The sequence below is a fragment of the Choloepus didactylus genome, chromosome 22 (genome assembly GCF_015220235.1).
Source record: "Choloepus didactylus isolate mChoDid1 chromosome 22, mChoDid1.pri, whole genome shotgun sequence".
NCBI classification, from domain to species: Eukaryota; Metazoa; Chordata; class Mammalia; order Pilosa; family Megalonychidae; genus Choloepus; species Choloepus didactylus.
Genome location: NC_051328.1, coordinates 44,489,402 through 44,517,335, shown reverse-complemented (window position 1 = coordinate 44,517,335; position 27,934 = coordinate 44,489,402). Strand labels below are relative to the sequence as shown.

General features: G+C 46.4%; 1 protein-coding gene and 1 pseudogene across 1 annotated transcript; one reads left to right on the top strand and one right to left on the bottom strand.

Moving 5' to 3' along the window:
- Window positions 1-160: 160 nt before the first annotated feature.
- LOC119518594 lies at window positions 161-25,789 on the bottom strand (annotated as a pseudogene).
- CENPBD1 (CENPB DNA-binding domain containing 1) lies at window positions 25,354-27,934 on the top strand. Its single transcript, XM_037816223.1, is given in 2 exon segments — window positions 25,354-26,367; window positions 26,370-27,934. Coding segments are annotated over 2 exon segments (567 nt in total). The 5' UTR covers window positions 25,354-25,889; the 3' UTR covers window positions 26,459-27,934.

Sequence of the window (27,934 nt, the reverse complement as noted above, 5' to 3'; positions counted from 1 at the left end):
TCCTTTGCTCTTTTCTCATCATTTTAATTAAAACCCAAGATCCTGTACTAGGAAACGGACTTTCCTTCCTGGGTGTGCTCTAAACCCAGGGTTGGGGATGGGCGGTTCTCTTCCAGGGGTCTCCCTGAACCCCTGACCCCCACTCAGCACTTTGCAAGCCTCAGTACGTCGTCGTGGTTGCTGTGACGACCCCACTGGGCAGGGCCTCTGGCTGTGCCGGCTCCTGCCGCCCCTGGGGCTGCCTGGCCACGTCTCGGCCCCTCCAGCCTCTGTGGCCACTCCCCATCTCCTCAGAGTGTCCTGCCCTGCCTGGGCAAGGGCTGGACCCAGGGCAGGGGCAGTTGCCCACCATGTAGACCCCACACGTGTGTTTGTTTGCTGCGGGGTGAGGAGTGAACAGTTAACCCTCGTCATCCTGCAACATGCAGGACCTCATCTGTCTCATGCCAGGAAAGTACTTCCTTGCCTTTTGTTCCCTCCCTCTTCCAGACTTCACGTGTTCACTTCCACACCAAAATTAAGAAACGAGAATAAATTGCCCAGACTTTGGTTTTCCTTGATGAACGGTAGACTGAGCCTCAGCAGAGATGACTCGGTGCTGCCCAGGACTCAGGCTCAGCCCCAGGGGACCCAAGGAAGACACAGTCTCGCCAGGCTGCCCTCTTCTCTCGGCTGAGTCTGAACATTTGAGGTGCTGCAGACAGGGAACTGTGTGTAAGGGGACGTGTGGACTTCCTGCAGAAAAAGAACTGTCACTGTGTTTTCAAAAGCCACAAAAATAACCACTAATTGTGGAGCACCTCATGTGTCTTCTGTTGAGACACTTCTCTCATCATATAACCAATAGGCCCCTTTGGATAAGATCCAGCCATTTTGAAGCTGGGTGTTCCCCAGGAAACCTGGAAGCTTAAAATTCTCTTTTTTGGTTTTTCCTCATTCTTTGTACTACAATGTATTAAGAAAGATGAAAGGAAAAAAAGCATTTAAAAACTTGGCTAATGATTCAACAAAAAGTTTTGATGGATGCAAAGAAACAAAGTATGGCCCATTTATGGGAAAACAGAAACCATGAACAAAGAACTAAAGAAAATCAGGAAAGTGATGTATGAACAAAATAAGAATATCAGTAAAGAGACAGAAATTATAAAAAGCAATCAAATAGAAATTTGGAGCTGAAAAGTATAGTAACTGAAATGAAAAATTCATCAGAGGGGTGCAGCAGCAGATTTGAGCAGACAAAAGAGTCAGTGAACTTAAAGATAGGACAATTGAAATTACCAGCCTGAGGAGAAGAAGTAAGAAAGAGAAAAAAAAATGAAGAGAAGTGAACAGAGCCTATAAGACTTGTGGGGACACCAGTAATCGGATTAGGGGAGGGCAGACAGAAGGAAAGGAGAGTGAGGGGATGATAGAAAGGACATTTGAAGAAATAATGGTTGAAAAACTACCAAATTTGATGAAAGACATGAATCTATACATGCAAGAATTTCAGTGAACTCCAAGTAGGATAAACTCAGAGATCTACACCAAGATACATTATTATCCAACTGCTGAAAGCCAAACATAAAATCTTGAAAGCAGCAAGAGAGAAGCAACTCATCACATACACGGGACCTTCAGTGAGGCTAACAGTCTCACCACCACTCGTTGCCACGGACTCAGTGTGTCCTGACTCCATGGGGAGCCTCGGAGACTTTGCCCCACACACCCACCCCCCACGGCTGGCCTTTCCCGTGGAGACCTCAGCTGTAAGGATGGCCGGCCTGCCAGGCCAGGTCCTGTGAACCCCCCTACCTGGGAGCACCTTGGGAAGCTGGCATAGTCCGAGAGCCAATGAAGACTAAATCTGCTCTAGGTCCAGGGAAAATGTCTCCAAATTGGAAAACAGGCACAAAGACCATGTCTCCTGGATGCCTCTCGGTGGCATCAGCAGGGCTACCCAAGACCTTGGGTGTGGACTAGAAGGAGGGAGGGGACTGCTGGAGCAGGAGGTAGGCCTGGGAACACGTCAGCCCCCGGCAAAGCCCGAGCCTCCTCTCCCCATCCAACGCCCCTCCTGCCAGGGGTCCCCTGTGTCCCCACTGCTGGCGCTTTTCTCTCTGGGACCGTCTGCATCTGTCGCCCTCTCAGCACAGAGGGGCGCGTGTTCTCTAGTTTCATACTGACTTTGAAGCCCCCCCCCCATCTTCCTTAGAAATAGGATAATTAGGGATTCACTTCTTCCTAGAGCTTACATACAGGTGGGGGGCGCACAGGACCCTGTCCAGTCACCATCCATCTCCTCGAGCACCTGGTTCAGGGTGTTCTCCTGCTCACTCTGGCACCCGAAGTGCCCGAAGCCCCGATTCCTGCCTGTTGCACTGATCTCTTCAATGAATACGATACAAGGGGCATTTTTTAGGGCCTTCACAAACATGTCACAAACCTAAAACGGGAATCCATGAAGGTCTGCCTCCTGACCTGTATGAAGACGGAATTTCAGTTCATCTCTTTGACCCCCACTCCTCTCCTCCAAGATCACTGACCCTGAACCACAACTGCTCAGGGTCAACGGATGTTTGTAGAATAAGGTCAGGGATCCCCCCAAAGTGGCCTGGCTGCATCGCTACCTCCAATGTCTAAGCAGCCCCTTGCCATGAGGGCCCCACATAGCTGTCCACCTGCCCTCGCGGGCCCGATGCCGACAGACATCTCCAGGACCCTGGACCTGGTCATGGCGACGGGCACGCCAGCCTCCCCTGCAGCCGTTTGGGTAAGGAGTGTTCTGCCAGTTCAGGAGGGCCCGTGAGCACGGCTCCCTGGGGCAGAGATGGTGTCAGTTTCTCCAAAGGAACAGGGCGGAGGCTGGAGGAATGAAATCTGCTTTTGCTTCTGCCCGTCTAAGACCCTATTTTCTTAAACAGGTGACTTATAGGATTTACTAACAAGAATCCCATCAGATGATGCACCACTCTCACAGCCTGAGGTTCTGTTTTTCTCTTTTCTGCTTATAAAATTAATGCACGCTCCCTGTAAAAGTTCCACTATCATGGACATAGCACGGAAAACAAAAGCCTCCATTTGCCTCCATTCAGCTGAACATGTTACATCTGCAGGAAAAACTCCCAGGATGGAATGCTGGATCTAAGACAGGAGCGTTTAACAGCTATTGTCAGCTTGCTCTCCAAACAGGTGAGCCAATTACCCCCAGGCCAAGAAGGCACAAGAGCCCGTTTCCCCACCTAGGGCGGCAGTGGGCTCTGTCCCGCCTGCACCTTGCGGGCCTAAAGGGCGAGGGTCACCATCTCATTTTAATGTGCATCTCTTCAGTTACAGAGTGAAAGCGCCTTTCCGGGCTCCCTGTCCTGTCTCACCTCCTTCTATGCATCCTCGTCCACACCTTGGTTTTCACTGTACAGACTCTCATCATTTCTGAAAATTGGAAGATGTTAAAAAGGGAGGTTGCACGGCTCTACTTCCAGTCAAGGACATGGGTTAATATCTGATTATCTCAAGGGAGACCATAAGTCATCTAAAAAAAAAAAAAAAAAGACTTAAAAAACAAAAACAACTTTCGCATAGAGGAGGGGGGAGGGCCCCCAAATCAAATCCACAAGGAGGGGCTGGACCCCTACATGCCCAGGCAGGCTCCCACAGCACAGGCTCCCTGGTCTCACAGACACGTCTCGGCCCACTACGTGGTCGAACTGCTCCGTGGATGCCAGTGTGCGAACCCTCCAGAGGGCAGGAAGGGGTAAGGAACGTGTGGATGGCTCGCCATGCCCTGCACCCACGTGTGAGGGAAACACCAGCTGTTGAGGCCACATTGGCCAATTTCCTGACAGATTGCTTAAAACAAAGCTATCAAATTGTATAAACTATAAAAGAATAAGAAAAATTCATAGAAGTACAAAGGATTCTGCAATCGATTGCTTCTAAGTCTGAACCTCAATCTGGAGAATCAAACTTGCAGACAAAATGGGGCGAATGCAGGAAGTTTAACAAAGGCGCTTGATCACTGGCGCCAAACCCAATGGAAAGGGCCGACCTCCAAGTGAAGCGCAACAGGGGATGCACGAAAGGCTGAAGCCAGGGCAGATGCTTCACAGGGATGGACTGTTCCTTACGAAGCCACGTTCCATAGAATCTTCAAGATTAACTGTGATCTCCAGGTGATCAGGAAAGAGGCTTCACTCTTCTACGCTGCAGGTGCCACGTGTGTTGTGTGAGGAACAAAACATAAATCGATTACAAAAAATTAAGTTGCCAGGTATCTGTCAACTCTGAGTCATAGTGGCCCCGTACTAGGACCCAAGCTCAGAGCACTACAGTGCTTTCTGAAATCAATACCTTTGGAATTTTGGCTCCTAAGTCCTGATACTGCTTGGGATTCTTCAGGAAATTCACAAACTCCATAATTTCCAATTTGGCTTCTTCACAGCTAGCTACATCTGCAAGCAGCACACCGACACTGTCCGTCACGACCTCATCTCGCCAACGCTGAAGAGGCCCCTGCCTCACCCAGGGCCCACCGGGCCCTCCCTCAGAGAGTACAGGAGGGTCCCACCCAGGAGAAGAGAGGGCACCAAGCTTCCCAAGACAGAGCTGGAAAACCAAGACAACTAGTAGTTACTTCCACTTCGGAGAAGGGCTAGCCCAGAGCAGACAGCTCAAGAATTCTATCTGGCTGCACAAACAGCGGTAGTTTCTTTCGAGAAGCACTTCAGTTTGCACATAGAATTCAGCTTTCCGAACTCTGAAGGCTCTTGTGTGTTTGATTTAACCCATGGCCGGCTGGGAGGCAGGAGGGACGGTGTGACTTTGGTGTGACCCTTAGGGCACCCTGGCCATGCTCCCCTCCCTCCAGAGCCCCCCAGGCAGACCCAGCGTGGCCTCCTCTCAGCTGAGCTCAGAACCTGCCGGAACCACAATGGAATTTCTTACTCCTCTGCCTACTTTTCATTGAATCTCATTCTATTCCATGTCTATGTTATCTTTGCTCTTATAAATGGAAACAGAAAGAGCAGCAAAAGGGTGACTACAGAGGGCTGGCCATGGCCCCAAAAGGGAGGCAAACCTCCTGAGAACTCGGCTGTTACTTTTATCCCCCAAGTAAATCCTGAATTCTGGAAAGACAAAGTCCACATCGAACCAGCATTCCTGACAACTCAGCAAGTGATAAAAGAAACCAAGCCAGCAACGGACAGCCCCCCACTGACACTCAGGAGGTCTCGAGGCCCGGCGGGGGCACCACAGATGTCTCGGGCCCCAGCACTGAATTCTGAGGGCCGGTGCCCCGTCGCCGTCTAACTGACCTTCACCCACGCCCACAGCAGCCCCTGCTCTGCCCTTCAGCGAGTCTGCGAGTGAAAGAAACAGCTTGGCCACCGTCGTCCGACGCTCACTCCTTCCCCCCCAGGGCACTGAGCTGGTGGCTTTCCCCGTTGGAGGGCCGGGGAAGCAGGACCCAGGGTGGCGCTGGAAGTTCTGGGACAGACAAAGAAGCACTTTACTTGGGTTTTACCCTCAAATCCATAAATCATTTGGGAGATGGAAGTTCAAATAAGAGCACAGATGACACAAAAGCTGAGGAGAACAAGCACCTTTTGAGGGCAGCCGAGCTGCAGGGCTGCAAGCAGGGACCCGCCAGCCCAGGGCAGGGGTTCTGGAGGCCCAGACATCTGCATCTGAAAGGCACTTGCAGGGATTCTGCTTGCACAGCCAGAGTTTGGATGGCTTCCCAAGGAGGTCTCGGGGAATTCTGGCTACAAGGATATCGATATCCAACAAGTTTGATTTTTCCCATCCAACACTTTTTTTAGGCTGCCTAGCTAAATATTTTCCTGCTTCAATCATCACAATAAAAACGGAGCTCACAAACTTGATTTTTCCTGACATTTTAAATATTAGTGAAGGCTTCTAACAGGCTTGGAAGAAGCACACTCCAAAACAGGTCAAGTACTGAGCTTCCTTTTGTTTTCAGAACAGGAAATCCCAGACTGGCGCCAAGCACTGCCCCCACCCCTCCTGCCACCCCCCTCTTTCTGCCGGTCATTCTCCGTGGTGTAAATCACTGAGGCCTGGCTGGTGGGCTCGATCCCCAGCTCCCCGAGCAGACTCCAGGTTTGGCTCAAATGTGTCGACACTGCCAATACCAAAGTACACGAACTTCTGCAGAAACTGCAACACCGAGACGGGTCTAGGCCACCAAGCTCCACACAGTCCCTCCATGGCCAGCTCCTTCCACACCCACAACTCCTCTGCCAGTGATGCCTCCTTCACAGTCTGGAGCCCAGCTCCGAAGGCCACCGAGCTAACAATGGGAGGCCTTCTGCTCCTGCCCACAGAACGCAGGCACAAGCCCAAAACAGCTGCAGCAAGGCCCAAGCCTGCCTACTGTGTCCTCCCTTCCTCCAAGTCTACACCCTTCTCTCTCCCCACCCCTGGGCAGGTGGTTCTTAAACATTACTTGGCAAAGCAAGCCATGCCTCTCCACTCACAAGGGACCTGTGCCCACTGGAAGGTCTCCACACTGACACATGACAAGGAGAGAACCATTATATTAAGGGGTTGCTTTCTGGAGAGTGAGACTTGAGGAGGCATTTTACTGAAAAAATAAAATGCTACAGTTTCCATTAAAAAATATGTCATGGGAGAACCTAAGATGGCGGCTAGGAGAGACAGGGCAAAAAAACACCTCCATGAAAAATGCTAGATAAAAGCCAGAAAGTGACCCAGAACACCAGTTCCAGCGCTGCACCAGCTGGACAAGGTCTGCTAAATCCACGGGGACTGTGCCCTTGGTGAAACCAGGAGTTTGCATTCTGAGATGAGTGAGTAAGCCGGCTGAAAGTCCCGCAGCCATGCTGCAGTGTGGGGAAACTGTGGGTTGGCGTTTGGAGGCGGACTAGTTCTTTTTTAAAAAACCCAAAAGCGGCTGCAGATATGGCAGCGAGAACCACACAGTGAAGCGTGGCAGGAACAGGCTGTGTGAACGCCTCAATATCTGGCATGAAAGATAGCCTTTCATGCACCTGCTGCTAATTGCCTTGGAGTGAGGATGGCAGAGGTGAGCCAAAAGGGGGAAATAACCACATCTCTTGCAGCCATCTTCCCAATGGGCTGGGAACGCTCCTGCCTGGCACCGGAGCCACAGCCCAGAGCTGCACCAAAAAACCCAGTGCGATAGGAAGCGTTTCCAGCAACACACACACACACCACAATATCGGGCGTGGACAATAGCCTTTCGTGCACCTGCAGCTAATTGTCCCGGAGCTGGGAAGGCAGAGCTGTGTGAAAAGGGGGAAATTAACATGCCCCATTCAGCCATCCTTACAGCAGGCTGGGAACGCCCCTACACGGCCCAGCGGCCTACAACTTCCCTTGAGGGACAGCGTGCACTTGTGACATAGCACAGCCTTCCCTCAGCAGAGGCCCTAGAGGGGCACGGCTTGGAAGAGGGACCCACTCGGAAATCCCAGGGACCTATGCCAATACCAAGGACTTCTGGGTCAGCAGCAGAGACAATCTGTGGCAAGACTGAAATGAAGGTTTAGACTCTTCCAACAGCCTTAAATCTCCAGGAACACCTGGGAGGTTTGATTATTAAAGCTGCCCTGCCTCACTAACCACCCAGACACACACCCCACATTCAGGGCGGACAGCACTAACAACACACCCAAACTTGGTGCTCCAACTGAACCTCACAAGAATCAGACCCCAACACACCACAAAGACAAAGTCGGGGAGAACTGGCTTGAGGGGATTAGGTGACTCGCGGACGCCACCTGCCGGTTAGAGAACTTGTACACCACCAAGCTGTAGATCTGACAAATTAGAGATCGGTATTTTATAGACCCTGAAAGAAACCTATCAAGTAAAGCAAATGCCAAGAGGCCAAAAACAACAGAAAATTTTAAAGCATATGAAAAAAACAGATGATATGGATAACCCAAACCCAAACACCCAAATCAAAATATCAGAGAAGACACAGTACTTGGAGCAATTGATCAAAGAACTAAATACAAACAATGAGAGCATGACACAGGATATAAAGGACATGAAGAAGACCCTAAAAGAGCATAAAGAAGAAATTGCAAGAGTAAATAAAAAAATAGATGATCTTATGGAAATAAAAGAAACTGCTGACCAAATTAAAAAGATTCTGGATACTCATAGTACAAGACTAGAGGAAGCTGAACAACAAATCAGTGACCTTGAGGGCCACAGAACAGAAAATGAAAGAACAAAAGATAGAATGGGGAAAAAAATCGAAAAAATTGAAACGGACCTCAGGGATATGATAGATAAAATAAAACATCCAAATATAAGACTCATTGGTGTCCCGGAAGGGGAAGAGAAGGGTAAAGGTCTAGAAAGAGTATTCAAAGAAATTGTTGGGGAAAACTTCCCAAACCTTCTACACAATATAAATATACAGAGCATAAATGCCCAGCGAACTCCAAATAGAACAAATCCAAATAAACCCATTCCAAGACATATTCTGATCAGACTGTCAAATACTGACGAGAAGGAGCAAGTTCTGAAAGCAGCAAAAGAAAAGCAATTCACCACATACAAAAGAAACAACATAAGACTAAGTAGTGACTACTCAGTGGCCACCATGGAGTCGAGAAGGCAGTGGCATGACATATTTAAAATTCTGAGAGAGAAAAATTTCCAACCAAGAATACTTTATTCAGCAAAGCTCTCCTTCAAATTTGAAGGAGAGCTTAAATTTTTCACAGACAAACTAAATGATGAGAGATTTTGCTAACAAAAGACCTACCCTACTTCAGATACTAAAGGGAGCCCTACCAACAGAGAAACAAAGAAAGGAGAGAGAGAGATAGAGAAATATTCAGTACTGAAGAGATTCAATATTGGTTCATTAAAGGACAATAAGAGAGAGAGGGAAAAAAATATATCTGACAGACATAAACCAAAGGGTAGGATGGCTGATTCAAGAAACACCTTCACAGTGATGACATTGAATGTCAATGGATTAAACTCCTCAATTAAAAGATATAGATTGGCAGAATGGATAAAAAAATATGAACCATCAATAAGTTGCATACAGGAGAAGTCAATAACCATCAGAGACTTACAAAATTCACAAACACCTGAAGGTTAAACAACACACTACTAAAATAAATGGTTTATAATGTAGAATGTAGGGGAACTAGCAATAGAGAGCAATTAATGAAGGGGGAATGATAACCCAATAAGAACAGACAAGCTATTGAGGGTAAATTTAACATTCTGGGAATGCTCAGGAATGACTATTGTGGTAAACTGAGTCTTCCATGTTGCCTGAGGCATATCTAGGGTGGTGGCTTAGAACGCTAAGCCTCAGGCCTGCATGGAATGCTGTGTGGGCCCACCCTGTAAAGATATGTCTTGTGACTATAACAACGTTTACTATTGTCCTAAACCAAGATTGTTCCTTCTGATATGCAACAGGATGTAAACACAGGTATCTGGTGTGCTCTCCCGAGCCTGAGGACATTTAGCATATACTCCCTGATCTTCTGAAATAAATAACTGGAGCAAAGGTGCATTATCGTCCACTTAGCATGAGATGCAGTGGGCCCCCTGCTCCCTTAATTCTTAACTTTGTGTCAGTGTCTCATTCCTGCGCTGCCCTGTCAGCAACAGACTATGGTTTGTAAATTTCTGATGGGTATGGTAGGAACAAGTTCACAGAAATGTTGCTATATTAGGTTATTTTCTTGGAGTAGAGTAGGAGCATGTTGGACTCCTTTGTTATGGTTTGTTTGAAATGGTTTTTTTTATTGTATGTTTTTAAATTTTTTTTAATATAGTTGATTTAAAAAAAATGAGTTGATTAAAAAAAAAAACAATGAAAAAAATATGCAGAGCCCCCCGCGAGGAGCTAGTGGAGAATATTGGGCTCTCCCACCTCGATGGTTGCTGATGTGCTCACAGACATAGGGGACTGGTGGTTTGATGGGCTGAGCCCTCTGCAACAGAACTTGCCCTTGGCAAGACTGTTGCTGCAAAAAAGAGGTTTGGCTTGCCTGTAATTGCGCCGAAGAGCCTCCTCCCGAATGCCTCTTTGTTGCTCAGATGTGGCCTCTGTCTCTAGCTAAGCCAACTTGGCAGGTGAAATCACTGCCCTCCCCTCTACATGGGCTCTGACACCCAGGGGAGTGAATCTCCCTGGCAAAGTGGAATATGACTCCCGGGGAGGAATCTAGACCTGGCATCCTGGGATGGAGAACATCTTCTTGACCAAAAGAGGGATGTGAAAGGAAATGAAATAAGCTACAGTGGCAGAGAGATTCCAAAAGGAGCCGAGAGGTCACTCTGGTGGGCACTCTTACAATATAGACAACCCTTTTTAGGTTCTAGAGAATTGGAATAGCTAGCAGTAAATACCTGAAACTATCAAACTCCAACCCAGAACCTATGCATCTTGAAGATGTTTGCATAAAAATGTAGCTTATGAGGGGTGACAATGTGATTGGGAAAGCCATATGGACCACACTCCCCTTTGTCTCGTTTATGGATGGATGAGTATAAAACTGGGGGAAGGAAAAAAACAAAAAACAAACAAACAAAAAACCACCCAGTGTTCTTTTTTACTTTATTTGTTCTTTTTCACTTTAATTTTTATTCTTATTATTTTTGTGTGTGGTAATGAAAATGTCAAGAATTAATTTTAATGATGAACACACAACTATATAATGGTACTGTGAACAACTGAATGTACGCTTTGTTTTGTATGACTGCATGGTATGTGAATATATCTCAATAAATATGAATTTTTTAAAAAATATGTTACATCTAAAAAGACACCTCACCTCTGATGATGTCCCAGGGGTAGGAACAACGCGCACAAATTGTTTATTCACAACTTCAGGGAGATCCACCCAGGAAACAGAGAAAACCGCCACAACAGCTCAGAGAGTGAGGAGGACGTTCAACAGCAAAACCCAGGCCTCAGAGCCCCGGACACAGAGCAGACAGGGCCTCACACTCACTCCATCCAGGAGGCTGTGCACACTCTGTATACCCAATCCATTCTGTTCTAACAATGTGGACATTTTTAGCCTGGGTATGAAGCGATTTCCATTTTAATAAGCAGGAACAAACTCAAGAAGAGGGATTAAAATTTGGTGCATCTGAGCAGCAAGATTCTACACTGGCTTAAAAATCCAAAAGGAATCCCAATTCACAGGTGACATGATCCTATATGTATGAAATCCCAAAGAATCTACAAGAAAGCTACTAGAACTAAGAAATGAATTCAGCAAAGTTGCAAGATACAAGGTAAACATGCAGAAGGCAGTTGGGTCACTAAACACCAGTAATGAACAATCTGAAAAGGAAATCTAGAAAATAATTCTACTTACAATAGCATCTGAAAGAATAAAACACCCAGGAATAAACATAACCAAGAAGGTGAAAAACTTAAACACTGACAACTACAAAACATTGTTAAAAGAAATTAACGAAGACCTAAATAAATGGAAAGACATCCCATGTCTACTGACTGGAAGACAATATTTTGTTAAGATGTCAATTCTGCCTGAAGTGAACTACAGATTCAACACAATCCCTATCAAATTTCCAGCAGCCTTTGATGCAGAAATGGAAAAGCTGATCCTCAAATTCATATGGAATTGGGAGGGGCCCCAAATAGCCAAACAATCTTGAAAAAGAACAAAGATAGAGAACTCACACCTCCTGATTTGAAATCTTACTACAAAGTTAATAGCAACTAAAACAGTGCCGTACCTACGTAAGACCAGACAAACAGGCCAATGGGAAAGAATGGCAGAGATTGACACATCCATGACCAACTGACTGTCAGAAAGGGTGCCAAATCCATGCAATGGGAAAGAACAGTCTCGTCAATAAATGGTATGTGGATAATTGGAAATCCACATGCAAAAGAATGAATGTGGACCCCCACCTCTCACCATAAACAAAAATTAGTTCAAAATGGATTAAAAACCTAAAGATAAGACTTAATGCTATAAAATTCTTAAGAGAAAACATAGGGAAGTATCTTCAGGACCTTGTAGTAGGCAATGGATGTTTAGATTTTACACCAAAAGCACAAGCAACAAATGAAAAAATAGATAAAATGGACTCCATCAAAATTAAAAACTTTTGTGTATCAGAGAACATTATCAAGAAAGTGAAAAATAGCATACAGAATGGGAGAAAATGTTTGGAAAACACAAATCTGGTAAGAGTTTTAAATCCAGAGTATATAAAGAACTCCTACAATTCAACAACAGAAAGACAAACAACCCAATTAAAAAATGGGCCAAGGATTTGAATAGTCATTCTCCCAAAGAAGAGATTCAAGTGGCCAATAAACATACAAAAAGATGCTTGATATCATTAGCCAATAGAGAAATGTAAATGAAAACCACATGACATCACTTCACACCCACGGGGGCGGCCCGGGGCAGATGCTGGAGCGAGATGCTGCGGAGCTCCAGCCCCCACGGGAGCTTCGAATGACCAGCAGGAACACAAAAAAGGACAATGCTGCTCAGCACAGGGTGGTGAGGTCAGGGGTTTTCTATTTATTTGCCAAATGCTTTTGTAATAAGCATCTATTATATTTGTTATCAGGAAACACGATAAGCAGTTTGAAAATAAAGATTACTACTGAACTTCTAAGATACTGGCACTCAGAGAACGTCTGCTCCAGCCACAGACCGTGAGGAAGTAGCTGCTCCGCTTGGAATCGTATTTGGGCTCAGGGGCAGCTGTGTGTCAAGTTCACTCCTCTCTGACACCCCAGAACGGGGTCAGATGCTGTCCCTCAGGATAACTCAGGAGAGACACGCGCACCTTCCCAGGGTTCTTCCCCCACGAAGTTCCTGGCCGACAAGGACTTCTGAAGTCCAGGACAAACCGTCACCCAACGAACCATCAGCTGCCTTCTGTGGACACCACTACCTCGAGGGAGGTGAGCCAGGGCTGGGGGCTGGCCACGGGAGCAGAGCTCTGTCCCCACAGGGCACGAGGTGCGGGGGGTGAGGAAGCAATGAGGAAGCAACGAGCACCCGGGAGAAGTAAGACCCACAGGCACTTGGGCTGCAACCTACCAACTGCCGATGGCTGCCCAGACCTCTCCCGAGGCGACCCCAGCCCCTTCTCAGAGCCCACCTGCAGGCCACAAAGGCCTCTCTGAGGACAAACCCCACTGAGACTGGACATATAAAGGGCTGGTCACAGACCCTGGTGGGAGAGGACGGTTCCCATGGAGTCCAGATTGTAACCACGCATTCTTTAGCAACACATCTCACTGAGGACAGCTGGGGAGCGGAGGCCCCTGCTCTTTTCCCCTTAACGCCGACCCCTCCATGGCACCTCACCCAACTCCATGTCCTGACACAGCAGAGCCTCGCCCCTGAGGTCAAGCCGGCATCTCAGTGGCACAACCCCCAGGTGAGAGCTCTGAAGCAGAGGTAAGACTGGACTCTAAAGATAGGTGGACAAAAAGAACCAATTCTTAGAAGTCAAAGCTAAAAAAAGATGGAATGGAGCCAAGATATTAGGGGTTTTCCCCCAGCAAGACAGTGGGTGATGGTCTGTGAGCAAAGCTACCAGAAAGAGAGACACTGGGTTTTGTCTCTGTCCAAGACACCAGTTACACAACAGAGCCTTGCATGGCTGCTTTAGGGTCCCAGCACCACCCCCTCTTTCCACAAGTATAACTAGGATCACTCACCAGACCTGGGCCAAGTAATACTGTACAAAGTGTTCCCAGGTGATTTCTCTTCCAGGATCTAGAAAATATAAGTAGAAAAACCCCACAGCAAAGCCTGCCCCCAAGACAGCGAGATTACGGAAATCCCTGTCATCCCAGGGGAACTCACCCTGTGGAAGAAAAAGGAACGTGTTTCACTGAATGAGAGAGGTTCCTTGAATTCTAAATGAAAATGAAGTCCATCAACAGATAAACGAATGAACAAAATGTAGTGTATCCACACAGTGGAATAATATTCAGCCATAAAAAGAAGAGAAATGCTGGTACATGTGACAACATGGATGAGCCTGAAGAAAGCACAGCAAGTGAAGTGAGCGAGACACATTTCACATTTCATTTCAGGACAAATATTGTAGGATTTCTCTTATATGAAGTAATTAGAATAAGCAAATTCATACCAACAGGAAGCAGAACAGTGGTTACCAGGTGTGGGAGGAGGGAATGAGGAGTTATTGCTAAATGAGTATGAGTTTTGGTTTGGGATGATGAAAATAGTCTGAAAATAGATGGTGGTAAAAGTTATGCAGTATTGTCAATTTATGTCAAAGAATTGTCCACTTAAAATGGTTAAAATGTTCTTTATGTTAGGCATTTTTTACAACTAAAAGATAAATTATTTTTTCAAAAAGATAATGAAAGCAGCTACTGCTTTCCTCAGATTTTATCACAGAAGTCCAATCCCTCCACTCTGACTCCCCAGGACATGGCTTGTGCACACTCTGAGGCTGCAGCCACTCCCGCTGGAGACCTCCCACCGCATGTAAAACACACCAAGAGAAGCAGAAAATCCACCAGAAAGTTCTCACCCTGGAGCCGTGGTTCTACATGCTGAGGCTATTTTTTACCCAAATCTTTTAAAGTTAAGATGTGAGAATTCAACATATTTTTATAAATTAGGTCATTTCTGAGCATCTTTGAACTCGTCCATCAGCTTGCTCCAAAACAAGCAGAGCCACCTCACGGTCTTGTTTTTGCAGCAGCTGAGCCGTATGGGGAGAGGGCCGGCTCTGGGCCGCGGCACTGACGATGTAAGTGCTCACTGCATGTCTCTGTGATGGTTTGGAGGTTTTACCAGGCTCAAAAACCATGTCTTTAAAGCTCATACATTCCTGGGGTGTGGACCCATTGTAAGTAGAATCCTTTGGTGGTAGGATCTTAAGTTGAGATGTGACAACGTCAAACAGGGTGGGTCTTAATTCTCTTACTGGAGCCTTTTATAAGAGCATAAAAGACCAAAAAAGGCTCACAGAAAAAAGCCCCAGAGGAGGATGCAGCGGTGTTGGACTTCCTCACCTGGATTGTTGCTGATGTTCTCACAAATGCTGGGGACTGACAGCTTGATATGCTGAGCCCTCTGTCTCAGGGCTCACCCCTATGAAACTCATTATTGCAAAGAAGAGGCTAAACCTGCTTATAATTGTGCCTTTCCCCCGAGTGCCTCTTTGTTGCTCAGATGTGGCCCCTCTCTCTAATTAAGCCACCTTGGCAGGTGAACTCACTGCCCTCCCCACTATGTGGGTACCTGGCTTCCAGGGGTGTAAATCTCCCTGGCAATGCAGGATATGACTCCCAGGGATGAATTGTGGGATCGAGAACATCTTCTTGACCAAAAGGGGGATGCAAAATGAAACAAAATAAAGCTTCAGTGGCTGAGAGATTTCAAATGGAGTCAAGAAGTCACTCTGGTGGACATTCTTATGCACTATATAGATAACACTTTTTAGGTTTTAATGAATTGGAATAGCTAGAATTAAATACTTGAAACTACCAAACTCCAACCCAGTAGCCTTGACTCTTGAAGATGATTGTATAACAATGTAGCTTACAAGGGGTGACAGTGTGATTATCAAAACCTTGTGGATCACACTCCCTTTATCCAGTGTATGGATGGATGAGTAGAAAAATGGGGACAAAAACTAAATGAAAAACAGGGTGGGATGGGGGGGATGATTTGGGTATTCTTTTTTATTTTTAATTCTGATTCTGATTCTTTCTGGTATAAGGAAAATGTTCAAAAATAGATTGGGGTGATGAATACACAACTATATGATGGTACTGTGAACAGTTGATTGTACACTATGGATGACTGTATGGTATGTAAATATATCTCAATAAAACTGAATTAAGAAAAAATTACCATGTGCACAGGAGGTGCTTAATAAATGCTAAGAATTGGGAAAAAAATAGACTGGGGTGATGAATGCAGGACTATATGATGGTACTGTGAACAGTTGGATGACTGTATGTTATGTGAATATATCTCAATAAAACTGAATTAAAAAAAAAAAAAAGCCCCAGAGAAGCTAAGAGATGAAATTCAGAGAAGCACACAGAGAAGTTAAAAGAGAGAAAAGCCAGAGCAACTGAGAGGACACATAGAAAACAGAGAGGAAGGCACTGAAGCCAGAAGCTGGAAGCAATGAAACCTGGGAGAGAAGGGAGAGACCAGCAGATGTCACCATGTGCCCGGCCATGTAGCAGATGCGCTGAGGGTCGCCAGCAGCCAACTTTCAGGAGAAGGTACTGTCCTGCTGATGCCTTGGTCTGGACATTTTCATGGCCTCAGAATGTAAACCTGTAAGCTAATAAATCCCCATTGTAAAAGCCAACCCATTTCTGGTGTACTGTAATTCATCAGCTAGAGCAAACCAAAACACACATTTTGGTAATTCTCACATTATTTCAAACATTTTCAACATTATTGTATTTTTTACAATGTCTGATGTCACTATTGTAATTGTTTTGGGGAGCCACAAACAATGTGGCTGTGTGTTTTGACTGCTCCACCGACAAGCCATCCCCCATCTCCCACCCCTCGAGCCTCCCTATTCCCTGAGATACAACAATATTGAAATTAAGCCAATTAACAACCCTACAGTGGCCTCTAAGTGTTCAAGTGAAAGGAAGAGTCCCATGTCACTCTCTTTAAATCAAAAGCTAGAAATGATTAAACTTAGTGAGGGTGCCACATTGACAGTCAAGATAAGCCAAAAGCTGGGCCTCTTGTGCCAAACAGTTAGCTAAGCTGTGAATGCAAAGGAAAACTTCTTGAAGGAAATTAAAAGTGCTACTCCAGTGAACACATGACTAAGAAAGTGAAACAGCCTTATTGCTGACATGGAGAAAGTTTTAGCATTACAGATAGAAGATCAAACCAGCCACAACAATCCCTTAGGCCAAAACCTAATCCAGAGCAAGACTACAGCTCTCTCCAACTCCATGAAGGCTGAGGGAAGTGAGGAAGCTGCAGAAGAAAAGTCTGAAACTAGGAGAGTTCATGAAGTTTAAGAAAAGAAGCCACCTCTATAACATAAAAGTGCAAGGTAGGGCAGCAAGTGCTGATACAGAAGCTGCAGCAGGCTATCCAGAGGATATAGCTAAGATAATTGATGAAGGTGACTACACTAAATAACACATTTTCAATGCAGATGAAACAGCCTTCTACTGGGAGAAGATGCCATCTAGGACCATCACAGCTAGAGAGAAGTCAGTGCTAGCTTCCAAGCTTCAGAGGACAGGCTGACTCTCTTGGGAGGGGCTAATGCAGCTGGTGAATTTAAATTGAAGCCAATACTCACTCACCATTCCAAAAATCCTAGGGCCCTTAAGAATTATGCTAAATCTACTCTGCCTGTGCTCTATAAATGACAGCACATCAGTTCACAACATGGTTTACCGAATATTTTAAGCCCACTCTTGAGACCTACTACTCAGAAAAAAAAAAAAAAAGATTTCTTTCAAAATATAACTGCTCAGTAACAACGCATATGGTCACTCAAGAGCTCTGAGGGAGATGTACAATGAGATGAACGTTGTTCTCATGCCTGCTAACGCAGCCCATGGATCAAGGAATCATTTCGACTTTCAAGACTTTATATTTAAGAAATATCTTTTTTAAGGCTGTAATGGCAGTTACATGGATTGTGATTCCTCTGACGTATCTGCACAAAGTTAATTGAAAAGCTTCTGGAAACAATTCACCATGCTAGATGCCATTATGAATATTTGTGATTCATGGAAGGAGGTCAAAATATCAACATTAACAGGACTTTGGAAGAACTTGATTCCAACCTTCATGGGTGACTTGAAGAGTTCAAGACTTCAGTGGAGGAAGTAACTGCAGATGTGGTGGACTAGCAAGAGAGCTAGAGTTAGAAGTGGAGCCTGAAGATGTGACTGAATTGCTGCAATCTCACGATAAAATTTTAATGGATGAGGAGTTACTTCTTATAGATGAGCAAAGAAAGTGGTTTCTTGAGATGGAATCCACTCCTGATGAAGAGGCTGTGAACACTGTTGAAATGACAACAAAGAATTTACATATTACATAAATTTAATTAATAAATCAGAAGCAGGGTTTGAGAAGATTGACTCTAATTTTGAAAGGTCTACCGTGGGTAAAATGCTATCAAAGAGCATTGTATGCTACAGAGAAATATTTTGTGAAAGGAAGAGTCAATCGATGTGGTAAATTTCATTATTGTCTTCTTTTAAGAAACTGCCATACCCACCCCAACCTTCAGCAACCTCCACCCAGATCAGCCACCAACATGGAGGTGAGACCCTCCACCAGCAAAAAGATTACAACTTGCCGAATGCTCAGATGACGGCTAGCATTTTTTAGCAATAAAGTATTTTTAAATTAAGGCATGTACACTGGTTTTTTAGACACAACACTGCACACTTACTAGACTACAGTATAGTATAAGATAACTTCTATATACAATAGGAAACAAAACAATCCATGTAACTCACTTTATTGTGGTATTTGTTTATTGCAGTGGTCTAGAACGAAAGCCACAGTACCGCTGAGCTATGCATGTACAAAAAAAAATTCCTCTCATTTCACCTCACTGGCTTCAAACCTAAGCTTTAATAGCAACTATTTTCTGACTAATCAATGTCACCTCTCAGAGCCAGTGATTGGGGTAAAGACAGACAGACCACACTGAGGACGACGGGGCCCCTGAGGGGTCCCAGAGAACCCACACGCATACCAGGCCCTCAGCTCCCCTCTCCTCAGAGCCACCTGGCCACTGGTCTGGTCACTGAAGCCTCATGGAAGGCAGGTATATGGTACAGGGAGCACTGCAGATTACTGAAGCCAGTTCCACCAGCTTTCCAATCCCCACCACCACCACCACCACCTTCTGTAGGGTGTATGGGGGAGGTGGTCTGTGATTCAGGACGCATGTCCACCGTGAGCTAAATGCCCCGCTCCTCATCTCCTTCACGTACAATCTGAGGATCAGGATGTGTGAACGGTCCTCAAAACACGGGCACATCTAAGCAAAACTAAAACCCTTCTCACAATCATATTTCCAATGAAAATCCCTCAAAGGTACTTTAATGTACACAAAATAAAAGTAAATTATTACTATCACAGACATCTAGCTTTCTTTGACAGGGAAAACTAACCCAAACGTAAAAGACACATCTCCCTAAGTGAGGCCAGGCAGGGAGGGGGCTCCCCAGCCAAGGGACCCACCACAGGCAAACATGACAATGACGCGCTTGAGGGACTGGACAGCACACAAGGGCCTGAGCAGTAACCACACAGACTCCAGACAAACAGAGCCATGGAGCTGCCTCAGTTTATCCAAGGCTGTCTCTTACATATGACCATTCCAACCTCAAAACAATACACAGAAGCCTGGCGAAGGCCAATGAGAGTCTGGGAAGGGCCAAACAAATACATTATGGAACAGGGTAAAAATGTGCAAATACCTGAAGGGTCACAATGAGCTAAGGACACAGCGAGAGTGAAGAGGGAGGCATGGGACAGCCTGGGTGACAGGCAGCTGCAGGACGGGGAGCGCAACACACGCAGGCCCATCTGCCATCACCTCCCACAGAGATTAACCCAAAAACGAGGGAATGCTTTGCAAATACTCAAATCAGAACTTGATGATTGGATTTTTCCAATCAGCCTCCTTACATGTTTTTACAGCTGTTGACTTTTCTGCATCTATGCCGCTGCTTCTTCAATTAAAGTATTTCTCAAAACCTTGGGGACAGAATGATGAGGTTCTTAAACTTTACAAGAATGAATCACATTCAAGAGAAGCAGCCATAAAGTCAAATCAGGACAGAGGTGGAGACAGAGCCAGTTTTCTGTCCTGTCGTCCTGTGTGCTTGGTACAACCAGCACATGCTTCCCATTTCCAAAACTGAGAAGACAGGATGGGGCTTCCACCTGTGCATGTGCTGCTGCCGCGGGCCCCCAGAAGCCTGGAGCCTGCATGAGGCTTGGGGGCCTCAGAATCAGACATGGAGAAACAGGGCTTTGACCCCAGGCCGTCAAGACGCTGACGCGGCCACTTCCTCCTGAGTCTCCCACTGTCCTCACTAAGATGAAACCATAAGGACGTGGAAAAGGCACCACTGGGGCCTGGAAACAGGAAACCCTAAGTGTGGCTCAGCGTGGAGTTCCAAAAGGGGGGAGGGCCTTCCTGTAACCCTCATGCAGCTGAGTCGTGGACGAAAGGTAGGCACCTCTGGGTGGTTCTGAACCAGTCACCAGGAAGGTGACAGCCATCACGCCCGCAGAGCCAGCCGCTGAGATCGGATCCGCTGCAGGCACTGAGACAGAAAGCTCACGGCTGTGCAGCGAGACACAGCATTTCTCACTCTGGAGATTCAGGCCGGAAGGAGTCGGGGATGCAAGCTGACTTTTTAATCCCATCAAAAACATGATTCAAATAGGATAAGCAGGAACTGAGATCACTTCAGAAATGCTCAAAGAATTTTATACTTCCAGCCACCAACAGCAAAAAATAATCTAACCATTTCTTGCTTGAGGCACTTTTGGCCACTGAAAATATTAAGCCTAAAAAACAAACACAATTCTAGGACTGAAATCACGTAAAATTTAAAAACTGAAAGATACTATGATTCATCTTTGGTCAGCTAAGAGATTAATGTTTTTGTTAGGCCAAAAAAGAAGCAAATGCTTGCCCAGACCTGTGTTTTCTTCAGTCAACAAGGACAAAAGCTGCTAACAATAGGTTACTTCACATCAGCTAAGGACAGGATGAGGGAGATTTAGATTCTTAGCTATTACCGGTCAAAAGCGATTACAGCAAACACTACTGCAATAAAACCAACACATTAAAAAAATCTAAGCACACTCACTAGCCCACTTATTTCTAGCAGTGTTGGTCATATTCAGCAAAATCCAACATAACCCAAGAATCCAGACCACTCACCACATTCTGTTCTCACGAACCTGGGCCAGTAGGTTGTGACACCTGTCCTTAAGCTGAGCCATTACTCGTGCAATTAGAATTCTGTTAATGAGCGAAGTTGTTCAAAAGTCACTGTTCTAGTTTGCTAATGCTGCAGAATGCAAAACACCAGAGATGGACAGGCTTTTATAAAACGGGGGTTTATTTCACTACACAGTCACAGTCTCAAGGCCACAAAGCATCCAAGGCAACACACCAGCAATCAGGCACCTTCACCGGAGGACGGCCAATGGTGTCCGGAAAACCTCTGCTAGCTAGGAAGGCAGCCGGCATCCGCTCCAAAGCTCCGGCCTCAAAATGGCTTTCTCCCAGGACGTTCCTCTCCAGCAAGCTTGCTCCGCTTCAAAACATCACTCACAGCTGCACTCACTGAGTTCCCTCTGAGTCAGCTCATTTATATGGCTCCACTGATCAAGGCCCACCCCAAATGGGTGGGGCCATGCCTCCATGGGAACATCTCATCAAAATCATCACCCACAGCTGGGTGGGGCACATTCCAAGCAAATCTAACCAGCACCAAAATGTCTGCCCCACAAGACCACAAAGATAATGGCATTTGGGGGACACAATACATTCAAACCGGCACAGTCACTATCAGAGGTCACAGTGGACTAAAGTAAGTTACTTAACAGACAGATACTAAAACTAGGGAAACACACACACAGGGAAGCTCAGAAAAGAGCTGGTGGCAATGATGGCCCACCACCAAAAACAAAAACCCACAGGCACCAGCAGGACATGGCACCCAGGGTGACTGGGACGGCAACGGGCGAGAGAACTGCTATGAGGAGAGGTCACGGGGTGGGTGTGGAAGCCAAGGTGCGAGTCAACAGGAAATCCATGCAAACGAGAACAGGAGATGGTAGTTAGCAGGCACTGGCTCAGGGCAAGGGGCTTCTTACAGGCACCTCATTCTCTCTCCAAGCTGAGAAAGGAGGTGCTGCCATCCCCTCTGCAAAAGTGGGAAAGCAGAGGTGGAGAGCTTAAGGGAAGGCCTGAAATAAGAGAACCAAGAGCTGTGCCATTGGGCTCCTGGTACGAGGAGAACACACTTTTCCAGGGCCATCCCAGTGACAGGGCAGGCTGGTGCCAAGTGGCTGACACACATTTGGTGGCTCAGAGCCCTAAAGGTAAAAAGTACCATTCTTCAGGCCTCCAAAACTCAATAAAACACCCAACTCCTTTAATTCTGGATTTAGTTCTTTCTGACTGATTAGGGGACACAACTACCCACCAGCAGAAAAAGGGCTTGACCCTGAACATGAGGTAGATACACCTCTTGGGGTGAATTTAAAAGCTGAGACATAGGTCTGCCAATCCCTTCTCAGTGTCTGATTTCTGCAAATCGAATCAATTCACAGATCACAGTGGACAAGCTTGTTAAACTGGCTTTTTTTAAAGCATGTTTTTATTGTGAAATAAAACATATATGCAGAAAAGTGATAGAGTTCAAAGTACAGTTTAACAAGTAGTTATAGAACAAATTTCAAAGTATTAGTATGGATTACAGTTCCATAATTTCAGGTATTTCCTTCTGGCTGTTCTAATACACTAGAAACCAAAAAGAAATATCTATATAATGATTCGCTTATCATAATCATTTGTTAAATCCTGCCTTCTCTGTTACAACTCCTCCCTCTCATTTGATCATTCTCTCATTCTTCAGGGATATTTGGGCAATGACCATTTTAACTGCTTCATGTTAAAAAGGGGTGTCAACGTTATGGGGTAGGGAAATACAACTGGTTTATATTCTGAGAGAGACTGGTACTTCTAAGTTTCAGGGTTTATCTGGCATAGGGACAGTCTGGAGGTTTTAAATTTCTGAAAAATAAATGTAATAAGTAAAACTTTTATAGAGCATTAGTTAGAGCCCTGAGTTTTCTCTGGGGTTTTCAGGAATACTGTAGGTTGGGGCTTGGCATACTGTGGCAATTTGCAATATCTGGCTGAAGCCTGCATAAAAGTAACCTCCAGAATGACCTCTAGACTCTATTTGAAATCTCTTAGCCACTGAAATCATATTTTGTTACATTTCTTTTCTCCCTTTTAGTGAAGAAGGCATTGTCAATCCCACGATGTCAGGGCCAGGCTCATCCCTGGGAGTCATGTCCCACATTGCCAGAAAGACTTATACTCATGGGAGTCATGTCCCAGCAGGGGGTGGGTAGTGAGTTTATTTGCAGAGTTTGGCTTAGAGAGAGGCCACATTTGAACAACTAAAGAGGTTCTCTGGGGGTAACTCAGGTATGTTTATAAGTGGGCTTAACATCACCTTACACTTATTACACAAGTCAGTTTCATAAGGGCCAGCCTCAAAATTGAGGGCTTGGCTTATTAAATTAGGAGTCCCCAATGCCTGAGAGAATATCACTTTTTTATTTTCTGCCCAAAATACTCTGGAATGTATCAGGGTATTATACTAAGCTGTACAGAATCACCAGATCTCATTCCCTATTCTAGGCTCCATGTATTTAGGTTGAAACTGATTTTTCATACGCACAGGCACACCAAGGTCTCTCTTTGACGGGACAAAGCACCGCAGTCCTCTCCCAGCCAGACTGAGTACCAAGCAACCCCTTGCGTGCACCAAACCACATACAACCCAGTTCCTCCCTGGCCTCACCTGCTGGCAGTCTGCCCCCCCCCCCACTCCCCGCTCACTCCCACCACACAGGTCTCCTTGCTCTTGTCTAACACACCAAACCTGTGCCCATTTCGGCTGCACCTCCCAGGCAGGTGCACTTCTAACCCATCTGCCTGGCAAGCTCTTGCTCACTCCCTCTGGGCCCAGACTGATGCATTTGTCCCCCTCCATTCCCTTCTCTTCACTTCCTGGTTCCTTTATTCTGCTTCCTTTTTCTCCATAGCTCACACAACCAGCTCACGTGCTACACACTCACATTTTTACTGTCTGGCTCCCCTTACATGGCATGTAAACTCCAGGAGGGCAGGGACAGTGTAGGTAGCCAACCATTATTGTTAAATGAATGAATGAAGGATACCTACATGGAAACTTCCAGGACATAAGCTTTCTGTGAAGGCTGCTAGGGTACACCTTTTAACTGTAACGCTTCCACCTCTCCAGCCTCCGCACACCCCCTCAGACCACACAACACTCCCAGAGGAGCAGGCAGGGCTGGACCCTTGCTCACCATAATATCCCCTAGCCAGAAAAATCTCAAAAATTTGACTTAAGGAGAAAGGATGACTGACAGCCTAGAAGCAACACAAAGACCATCCAATTTGTCCCCCTTCATAAAGACAGAAGTTCAGAGGCTACACCCAAGATACTACTGACTTTCAATAGGTGTTGATCACAAGAGCTCTCTCCGCAGCCCCAAGGTACATATCGCCACGAGGGAAACAAATAACAACTAAAACCAGCATCTGCACCAACTCCAACAATGAAAAAAGATTAAAAGGTAAGAGTTCATTCTTGAATATAGGAAAGAAAATAAACCCCACCATTTCTCCTGGTCTGCTACTGCCTGGACACAATGCCTTTACGGTAACAAAACGCAAAAATACTACATCAGTGCATTTTAAAATGGTCCACTGGGATGTATTAACGAACAAAATAAGGCAACCCTAAAATATGGAGTAATATTCCGTATCTAACCCTGAGGAAAGCGGACAACAGAACTAGTTAAGAGGATTCTGGAGGCGAACCGATCGGAATTACAAGCCTAGCGGAGTCAATGACCAGCCCTGGTCTTATGTTTTCTCTTCCATAAAATGGGGTTACTAACAGCACCAGCCCACCGGATGGGTGTTAGGACTTCAATGACATAACCCATGCAAAGACGGCAGCACGGAAGCCTTCGGGCAAGAGTAGCTGGTTCAGGTATAGCAGGGTTGGGTGCAACGTATGGTCGTTGAATAAAGAACGCATAACCCTTTAAAAAGCTCGTTCACGTCTAATACCCTGTTGAGTTCCCAGGAAACCTACAAAGTAGAAAAATCAGGTATTATTCGTGCTGAGCACAAGAGGAAACGCGCTAGCACTCGGAGCCAGGTGCCCGGGACCACACGCTCGGTTCGCAGCGCGCCGGATTTCCGGCTCCTCACAGCGGAAGACACTCCTTCCGTTTCCCGGAGCGGGGCGGGGGGCATCCGGGAGGGAGCGGGAACTTGGCGGGAAATGGCGGAAGGGGCCGCGTGAGGAGCTCGGGAGGCGACGGGAAGCGCGGGGAGGCACCGCGTGGCCGGAGGACCGAGCCACAGCCAGCGCGCCTCAGCCGCCGGATCTCGGAGGGAGCACTTCCGGCCCGCACCTGAAGGCGCCAACCGGCGCACCCGGATGGCGTCACCGCGACGCCGCGCGCTGTTGGCTCCGCCCCCGGCGCGCGGGCTTGGCGGGTCGCGCCTCCCGCTCACCTACCGAGCGCTGCCCGCTGCCATGCGGCTTGCGCCGGCCCCTTGCTCCGCCACCTCCGCCGACTGTTGGCCGCTGCTCCGGGCGTCCCGCGTTCTTCTGCAGTCGGCGGAGACTTGCTTGGATGTGCCTCCTGAACAAAGGCAGGGATTCGTATGTGTCATGCGCATCACTGCCCCTAACGGGCTGTTTTTTTTTGGGGGGGGGGGGGTTTGTGTTCCCAAGCCACAGAAACCCACGGCAGTGTTGAGGCGCCTGCGGTTATGCGGTCAGGAATTCGGACACTGATCCACACCGGAGAGGCCTAGGTTGCCGGCCTTGGAGACGAGGATGAAACAGCCTGTACCTGGACAGCGGGGCTGGACCAGCCCGTGGTGACCCTTCCATGTCTCCAGGGACAGCGGTCTGCACCTCCTCACAGCTCATTTTCTGCCCCTCAAGTTGTGCAGTGGAACACACAGTAGCCACAGGCCACAGGACTTCTTGCACCTGAGACTGCTGTGATTTCATTACATTTGGAGCAAAAATGCCTGGGAAAGGGCTCCTAAATGCAGCTGTCATCCCAAGTGCCAAAAGAGAATGGAAGGCAATTACCCTCGACACCAAATTAGAAGTTTTAAGATGATTTGAAGTGGGTGAAAAGCTCAGCCAAATTGCAAAGGCCTTGGGCCTCGCTGTCTCTACAGTGGCTACAATCCGAGATAATAAAGAAAAAATCAAAGCAAGTTCACAAATAGCTACGTCCTTGAGAGCCTCTCAGTTGACTCACCATCAAAGTGCAGTGATGGAAAACATGGAGCAATTTTTGAGTTTGTGGCTCGAAGACCAGAGCCAGCGGAACGTGCTCCTGAGTATCACCATCATCCAGGAGAAGGCTAAGAGTTTGTTTGATGACTTACAGCATGAGCAAGCCGAAAGTTCTCAGACAGAAAGGTTCAGTGCAAGTAAAGGCTGGTTTGTGAGATTCAAGGAGCACCACTGTTTGCCCCATTTCAAGATGAACAGTGACACAATACGGGCATATATCCAGGAGTGCTGAGATGTATCATCAAAGAAGGTGAGTACACCCCACAGCAAGTTTTTAACCACAGATGAGACAGGGCTTTATTGGAAGAGAATACCTGAAGGAATGTTTATTTCTGTGGAGGAGAGAGCTGGGCCAGGGTTCAAATCATCCGAAGATCGCTTAATGCTGCTTCTTGGTGGCAACACTGCTGGGGACTGTAAGTTGAGTCCCTTATTGGTGTACCACTCGGAAAACCCCAAGGCTCTGAATGGTTTTGGTGCTCAAAGAAAAAGGCTTGGGCAACCAGGAGCATCTTCCATGAATGAGTCACATACTTTTTTGCCCTGCTGTTGAAAAATTCTGTGCCCAAAATAAGCTCACCAACAAAGCATTGCTCATCCTAGACAAGGCACCATGCCACCCAGTCAATCTGAGTGATCTGTCTGATAAGAGTAGAATATCTCCACGATGGCACCACAGACTCAGTCCAGCCCATGGGTCAAGGTGGCCTCCTTTTAAAGCTGATTACCTGAAAAGGACTTCTGAGCACATGCTGGAAGCCACAGGTGGGGAGGATGAGGCTGCCATCAGGGGTTTTGGAGAAACTACATCATGGATGCTGTGGACATCACAGTGGCTTGGGACGAGCTCAAGCCACTGACGAGGAACAGTGTGTGGAAGAAGATTTCGCTTGAGTGTGTTTAGTTCCAGAGTTTTTCCCACACAGAAAACCTGGCAGAGCTTCAACAAAACACTGTGGCCCTTGCCAAGAATGTGACCTTTTGAAGCAGCTGTAGAAGCTGACGTAGACCAGTTGCTGCAGTCCCATGAAGGAGACCTTTCAAATGAGGAACCGATGCACCTGGGACAGGAGTGGGCAGCAGGAGAAGAGAGTGGGGGTGCTCCGCCTGCCCTGCGTCACCTGACCACCGAAGAATTGTTGGTGGCCTTTTAACATTTTGAGGCTGGCTTGCACATCCTTACCAGCAACAACCCTAATGATGAGTGGAAACATAAGTTTTCAAGAGCAATCGATGATGCAATAAAGTGCTACAGGGAATTGTACAATGAAAAAAAAAGTGGCATTCAAAGCATCTATCTTAGGTTTTTTCCCCCCAGTGTGTGTAACTGAAAGTCTTCAAAATAAAACCAGAACCAGCAAGATGACAACTTCAGCCAGTGAGTCTCAGCCAAAACTCTGCCCTCATGGAAACCCTGTTTCTGGTACTTTCATTTTGACACTTGAGACTATTAAATTTTGTCATTGAAATTTTATTTATGTATGGGCAAGAATAGCCAGGAAAATACTTTAAAAGGAAAAGTTACAAAGGGGGACTTTCAGACATTGAAATACTATAATGCCTCCATATTTAAGCAGTGTAGACCTGACACATGAGTAGTCAGACCTGTAGAATACAATAGAATACTCATAAATACACCCAAGTTTGGATGGTAAAGTTGACTTTAAATTACTGGGCAAGGATGGACTTTAAAAAAAAAAATGGCACAGGGGGAGATTGTGGGAAAATGGCAGAGTAGGAAGTTGCAAGAATCAGTCCCTACAC